Source organism: Cydia pomonella, chromosome 9, assembly GCF_033807575.1.
Source record: "Cydia pomonella isolate Wapato2018A chromosome 9, ilCydPomo1, whole genome shotgun sequence".
Classification (NCBI taxonomy): Eukaryota; Metazoa; Arthropoda; class Insecta; order Lepidoptera; family Tortricidae; genus Cydia; species Cydia pomonella.
This window is the reverse complement of record NC_084711.1, coordinates 19,546,014-19,553,907: the sequence shown is the minus strand read 5'-3', so window position 1 is coordinate 19,553,907 and position 7,894 is coordinate 19,546,014. Positions and strand designations below refer to the sequence as shown.

Sequence of the window (7,894 nt, the reverse complement as noted above, 5' to 3'; positions counted from 1 at the left end):
TTTTATATCACAATAATTTATTTTTACAAATTAGTTATGGATCACAACAGCTCTTACGAGGCGCGACGACACGACAGTGCCGACACGTCGAGAGCGTTCGCAAGTCGCTCCACGGCTCAAACTCAACAGCCCAGAATCGGGTAAAATTTCAATATCGTACAAACACGAACAACATTAAGGAATTTGCGACTAATTTTGGTCCCACACAGGGTCAACGCGGTATCCTACATACCTACGTATACAATACCTCTGTTAAAATCGTCTAAACACTTAGACACTACAATATAATGTCACTAGATGTGATCGACACATTAACAATATTAATATCTAAGTAAGTGAACGCTGAGCGGCTAGGGGCCTTGGGCACACGCGATTTAAAATAGTTGAATTAAAAACACTCGAGTTTAATAAGTTCTACTTTCAACAGTGTGCCAAAGGCCGTACATAAGAGGGCAGTATTTACAAAGGCCAGCCCAGCCCAGGGTTAAACTTAAGAACACATATGCAAGCCCCCGTCCGCGTATAATTATGCATTTTGTACCATCACTGTAGGAGCGCGATCGCACGAACTAGCCCTTAACTCCGGTTAAGAGTAAGCGTAATCTAGCTTAATAAAACAAAATAGATACTTCATTTCCTTAAACATTAAAAAAGGTATACTAGGGCTGTCACTCGAGCGACTTCCCTAAGCAACCGTTTAAAAGAGCTCGAATTGTACACGAATCTATAACTACAAGTATTTGTACTTCAAGCTTATGTAGTTTCGATTACAAATCAAACGTTAATTCTCCTTTGTTCGGTGTACGTGTAATCGGGCCCCTACTAATTAAAAATATACAACTCGTGAGACTAACCTAACTATAACTACGTATTTACATCACTGCGCGTGTTTTACTTCCTTTTCTGAAGTAGTGACGAAGTCAAAAGGTCAGAGTGGAATAGAAAAGTAAGCCGTTTTAATGATTCGCCATCAACACACTGAAACAAAATCCGACATGAGCGTTGATAATCTATATTTAAACCCGCCTCAACTTCAGCTAGCCAAAAATAAAATTATATTCATTTACGGACTTGTGTGTTAAGTTTAAGACGATTTCAAAACTGAAACAGCCCACTTCTCTAGCCTCTATGACCGAAGCTTACACCACGCTAGTGCATTCGTTATCCTTTTCTAATGTACAACGAGAGAAAGAGCCGAGTAGGCTAGCGTGTCATAATCGCAACTTGCGTTAATATAAACATGCATCATGGGGTTCAAAACTAACTCATAAGAGAAGAAATCTCTTTCATTTATTTCCAAACCACATATTAAAGTACCAAAGTTGATATTGAAAAATTTCCCATGAAAATATCATGAAAGAACCCACCCGTCAATATTTTTTCTATGTCAGAATTAAGCTGTTGAACGCTAAGAATGAATCGTCGTGAGCATTTGTGTCCACAACGCCAAGAACGCTTATATGTTAAACCGTACGCTGTTAATGTAACCTTCATAATTTCAAATAAGTTTTATATTTGCGCGCATTCGCTCGTCATTTTTAATATGACTCGGCGATCAAAAGAAAAAATTTAAGCTAAAAATCTGCCTGTGATCTGAACCTGTGCCAAAAGCTCCCTCTAAAATGAGCAATTCTGTTTTGAACCCCTTAGCCACGACGTATCTGCCGTACTTTAAAATGACCTCTTTACACTTAGGCCTTTGTAGGCCATCACAATAATACCTAAGTACGCTTTTATAATACATGTCATAAAGAAAATGGCGACTGCCCGGCGTATACGTTAGTACTTCGTCGTATTAACTCATTTGACATAATTTCTTAACGGGACATAGTTTAGTTAAAACGACAAGGTTCTAATCGAGTAGCGACCCTTACAAACGTCAAAAAACTTCCAGGTAACATCTTATGTAACTGTACATAATTAGACATTAAAACACTCGTGTGATCTTATTATGAAACTCACTTCGGTCGTTTCATAAACCCACGTTCTTAATATAATGCCTTTCGTTATGTGGCAGTCATATAAACTACTTTTAAGGCCTTAAGAACTGGCAAGGTTTGTAACAGCAGTGAACGAAAGTAATAAACCCAATGTGGATACAATTAAAGTATTTTACAAAACATTATGTAGTTCTCATACCGCTATAAACTCTTAATTTAGGTTCATATACATCTGAATTTCGCAGTTATATACATACAAGTATATGCCTAAAGTTCCCTAGAATTAAGTGTATGTATTAGGTATAGAAAACTACATATAAACAGATTGAGTTCCAATATTACCGAAATATTATACAAATATAAGATTACGTTGTACCTCCGTCAAATTTTACATAATTCTCTACAAACGTTATATATTTTAAGGCCACTGGGAAAAATACTTACTTTAATTTCAAATAATATTAACCTTATCTCTTACTTTTTCAATAGATGTTTGTTAGATAAAGCAAAAGTTATTGACTTACAAAAGCATGTTCCATTTAATTAATGATGAATATTTTTACAAATTTTGAAGTCACAAATACTTTTGAACAATTTATTTTATTATCATTCTACTTTCGTTCACTTTAGTAAGTAGTAATTTTATCAGTTCACATTGGTACTGAAACATCAGTATTTTATTAATCGGTCAAAGACTAAATTACTAAGACATATCACTTTCTTCACCGGGCAGTTTTAAACTGTCTTTCTCTTTTTTCAGAATTTACAAGTGCTGAGTTAGTGACCGAAATAGATAACTATACCAGTAACTAATATTTTTGTTAATTCTTACGTTTATATTTGATCGTTTTACCGGTCAAAAACTTTAAGTACAAGTTCTGAAAAAGAGAAAATATATACATTCAAGTTGAATACGTTCAATAACTATAGCGCCCTCTAGTATGCTTGTGTCAGAAGCATTCGCGCTAGCTGACGAGGGCGAGATTTTGCGTAAAGTTAGACTTTTGAACAAAATAGCCATTAAGGGAAACTGGCAGTGCAATTTAAAGGAATAGTGTTAAAAAATAGTTTTGTTTTAAAATTGAAGGAAATAAAACAACTGTAACTCTACTTTTTCAAATTAAAATGACTGACATTTGATTGGAGTTAATTTAATGGTTCTAGTATTAGAGAAGGATCGTGCGGCGCTGGAGAATCCTATTCGTAATCACGCAGCGTTTACGCTACGGCTACACCGTGCAACTAATCGGTGTCTACCTATTTGTTCCTGCCCGGTACGGGTGGGAATGGATGCATTCATATGAATCATTCATATCCATCCCCGCCTCATGTATGACCGCGGTCACGTGGAGCTCAGACAAATGGGAATAGACCAATTAATTGTATGAACTCGCGCGCCTGTAACGAATCAATATAACATTAACCGTTTCGTTCAAAAGTCCACCTTTAACTGCAGCGTCCCCTAGGCCAGCGCAGGCAGCAGGCGCCGGCGCGGAGCAGGCGCTAGCAGATGAGCGCGCGGTCCTGCGCGGCGCGCGCGGGCGGCAGGCGCAGGCGCAGGCAGGGCGCGGGGCACGGCGCCGGGCAGGCGGACGCGCAGCACGCGCCGCACGCGCAGGCGCGCGCCGCCGCCGCCGGCTTCTCGTAGTCCGGCTGGAACTTCTTGCACAGCGCCAGCACGGAAGGAGGCGACGGCAGCGATTTGCGGGATACCTGCGGATCAAAATAATCAGTTTAAGGGTCGGTCGCACCTAACCGTCTGTCACCGTTTAAGCGCTCCCTAAATTTTATTGTATAGGGATTTCCATAGTTCTCTTCTAAGACGACGCATTGTAAATTTTATCTACACACATATCATAAACCTATGATGACTTCAAAATCCATAAATAATGGCCAACATTAAAATAAACTGTTATGTTCACTGACATAAACATACTACGTAGTAGACACGCTATCGGGAACAAATTATGTTCGCCATTTTCGACGTTTGACGTCTGTCACTAAGCTTAAGAAAAATAGCTAGTCAGTGGCGAAACTGTTATGACAACTGTTCATTTTCTGCCTAAATACGTACTGTAAAAATCTAGATACAATTTTAATTATTTCCATTAAAGTGTAATGATTTTTGTTTCCTTTGTGACACTGCCGATATTAAAATTTATAAAATTAGTCTTAAAACCTTTTGTGTTTGACTCGACGTACCTACTCGTAGCAATTTTGATCAAATCGCGCTTACAACATAATATATTCTAAAATATAATAAAAACACTTCAAAAATTACAAAATAACAATTAATAAGTATATTGTTTTTGTGTATATGTCGTAGGGAAATGATGAAAACAGATTTGAACAAATCTCTAAGGGATATGATCAAATCACGCAGGATGTTAAAATGGCGAATCCATATCATCAATTCCCTAGAAAAATTCAGTCATTTGACCAAATCACTGACTCTGTTTAGTGAAAAGACAAAATCGGCCAATAAACGCAGACACGCTTTTTCATTTCACTAGATTTGTTTAGGAATTTGACAAAATCCCTAACCACGACAGTAAGTTAACAAAACGAACTCAAAAAGTCAACTAGTTTTATCATTTTGCTAAACAAGTTTAGTGAAATGATAGTCTCAACTGGAAGATGGTATGTATATTATGGTGATTTGATTATATCTCTGAACTGGTTTAGTGAAATGACGAAAGCAAGTACCGAATACAACATTTTACTCTTGATAAAAAAAATTAAACGTTAAAACCCGTTTTTGCAGAAATAACCTTATAGAATAAGCTAGCGTCAACGCAAATTCACTAAGCGCGAAATATCGGGATGCGCGGGTTTCGGGAAGCAAGCAAACGACGCATTTTTAGATTTTATTGTCTAACGATGCGTCACCTAAAGTGATGTTGATCAATCTCTAAAATGTGGTTGATGCAACTGACTCTAAGAGTGTAAGAATCAATGGATTGACCGGCGGGATATAATTTGAAAAGATGATGTGTGAGGTCACCGAGAATAAATACTTTAACACATTCGCTGCAATAATTGCTGCATTTGATGCAATTGATTGGTGTTGCTGCATTTGTCACCCTCTTCTCACTCTCTCCTCTCATCTATTCAAAGGTTAACTGGAAGAGATCCCTTGAAGGGATAAGTTCGCTTTTGTACTTAGCTTTTCCTAATTGTAAGTTACTTTTATTATGTGTTTTTGTACAATAAAGAGTTAATACAATAAAGAGCGGAATGGAGTCGTGAGCGACTCCTTCCCGCAGTGTACGTGTTTAAAGTTCAATTAACTTATAGAAGTAAAACAATACATAGCACTAACAGCTAAGTTGTGTTTCCATTAGAGGTAGTGTATCGTTTACTAAATACAATCGCCGCATCAAAATATGGGATCGCCAGGCAACAGTCCCGATGCGGCTCAGGCCAGGACACTGTTACTACACTCTAAGGCACCAAAATTCATCATCATCGTCTCCTAGCCGTTTTCGGCCACAGCAACTGCTTTCTACCGCTGAGAGTGTCGCTGGTGCGCTCTCAGGTGACTGACGTAGCCAATCTTAGCAGCGAATGTGCGGCCACACTCGCTGCAGGTCAGCACCCCTCCGACATAATTATATGTTATGGCCATGTAGTCTGGCCTTTAGCTCGTCACGCTTATCGTCAAGTTCTGTGCGCTGCCTGGCTTCGAATTCACGCACCGGCGTCTGCACAATATGCCTCCACTGTGGACGATCACCAGCTAGACTCCCCCCCCCCCCCCCCCCCTCCCCCCAAAATTACAAAGGTTACAAAGAGAAAAAGAAGAAAAGCTGAATATGCTGATGACGCTGTATGAATAGAGTAAAGATGTATTGTGCATGTGCGTACCAAGATCCTCACCTTGGGCGTGGAGGGCGCGTCGGGGAAGGGCGGCGCCGGGTCGCGCGCGTGCGCGTGCTTCAGCGGCGCGCCCCGCTCCTCCGCCGGCGCGGCCGCGCGCTCTGCAAGTGTACATGACAGTCAGTTTCGTCCGCGGGTGCACTGTGCAAGTGCAAGATCTTGTTCACTAAGCATTATTAAAAAACGCTCTGTAAGCAACCAGAGTCCAAAGTCATACAAAAAAGCCACCTATGTCATTCTTCAACTAAGTTCAAGGAAGGAACAGTGGCTCGGTAGAAAATAGCCGGCTATTTTATATCGACAATCCATTAATTTCATTATGTACTTCGCTTAATATGGTCATCCTCACAAATTTCATCCAAAACCGTTGCATCGAATACCAACCTGATGCAAGGGCGCGGGTTGTCACCGCTGTCTTTACGTGGTGTTCTAAGACTTTCAAACTATATATAAGCTCAAAACTGCAACGCAGAAACGTAGGAGCAGCCGCTCTACCTCCAAAAATGTAAATCTTGAGACGCTAAGAAACTTGTCAACAACCGACCTTTTTCTTCATCATGTGTCCCGTTCGTCCCGTTGGTCCCGTTGCTGTATCCATTCATGCCATTGTGTCCGTTAACTCCGCTCCCGTGGACCCCATTAACCCCATTCTCCTGTGTCTCGTCGGAGTCGGCGTCGCTGGCGGCCGTGTCGAAGCCCAGCCCGACGATGGCGCGCGGGATGTCGGCGTCGTCTTTGAGCCAGGGGTGCTCCAGGCACTCTTCCACTGTAAGACGACCCCTGCAAAATAATTTACAATTTTACAGTTAGATATAATAGGCTATCTCGGGTACCCGGTCAAAACAACTAACGATAGTACGACGTTATTTGTCTGATGAAAATACTTGTCTATTCCAAATGTTTCTTTACATGTTTCTGCAAATATGATCTACTAGAAACGCAAATAGTAAATAGTAATAGCAGCAGACTACGTTTAGGTCTTCTGTAAAAGGAAAAATATGTCCCGGTCGGTTAAACTATTATTAAACTCTCCGTGAACCCACAGAACAGATTTGTGACGTTTCTAACGGGAATTTTAGCTAATATTGCACGGTGATTATACAGGCATTTACTATGGGATTTCTTGAGAAAATACTAGGATAACACAGAAAAATACTCGCTACAGGATCCACTGCGAGACCCCCCGCAACCATGAGGTCCCTGGGGAACTTGAGCTGGCACTGCGCGATGTACAGGTAAATTTCCTGTTTGAGGATAAAAAAAGAGAAGTAGACTCACTTAGGATCCACGACAAGTGTGTCCCTGATAAACTGCATGGCCCTCTGCGAGACCCCGCGGAAAAGGTCCCTCGGGAAGCTGAGCTGGCACTGCGCGATGTTCAGGTAGGTCTCCTGCTTGGTCTCGCCCGCGAAGGGTGAGTAGCCGCTGACGAGCACGTAGGCCAGCACGCCCACCGACCACATGTCGGCGGCTAGGGACAGCGGCTCGTAGGACAGGATTTCTGGTGCTGGAAAGACCAAAAACATATCATATCATAGACATATCAGGGTCACAAAATATAGTGTTACAGCCGCTGATATTAACTTTGAAGGCGCCTATCCTGTGCGGCGTTTCATCGTGAACCATATTGGAATATTGGTCTGTAGCCGCGCGTGTCGGTTGCTAGACGTCTTTGGCGGTTAAACCGTTAATTAAGAGAATTGCCTTGTGGTTTATACCGGAATGTTATTGGATTTCTAATTTTGAAAGATGCAAGGAAACAAAAACCAAAGTTGTAAGAGCAAAAAACAGAACAATATCGTAACAAAATAGAGCCCCGCTTGCATTGTCTTGGCGCTACTATATCTTATCAGTAGGAAAGTACACATTTTACCATGGTGAGTACTCTCACCGATTTTCGTTTCTCACCAGGCACGTAGCATATAGCCAATACGAGCAGTAACAGCAACAAAAAATAAAGTATGTGTATTGCTTTAGACAAAAAGCAGACTTTTACATTGCATTACTGCACGATTCCACCAAAAGGCGCTAAAACAAGTGCAATAAGACCATAAAATTGTTCAATCAGAGCAGGC

General features: G+C 40.9%; 1 protein-coding gene across 2 annotated transcripts in view; it reads right to left on the bottom strand.

Annotated features, from left to right (window-relative positions):
- LOC133521624 (death-associated protein kinase related) overlaps positions 1–7,894 on the bottom strand; it is a 359,879-nt gene continuing 351,985 nt past the window's right edge. Inside the window, exons 4-7 of one of the 2 annotated variants that reach the window (XM_061856692.1) lie at positions 7,098–7,326; positions 6,364–6,599; positions 5,808–5,920; positions 1–3,653 (exon numbers count right to left, since the gene is read on the bottom strand). In XM_061856692.1, coding sequence (XP_061712676.1) covers positions 3,444–3,653; positions 5,808–5,920; positions 6,364–6,599; positions 7,098–7,326 — 788 coding nt within the window. In that variant the 3' untranslated portion in view covers positions 1–3,443. The remainder of the gene's footprint in view (positions 3,654–5,807; positions 5,921–6,363; positions 6,600–7,097; positions 7,327–7,894) is intronic. The other variant, XM_061856694.1, reaches the window with a different exon arrangement.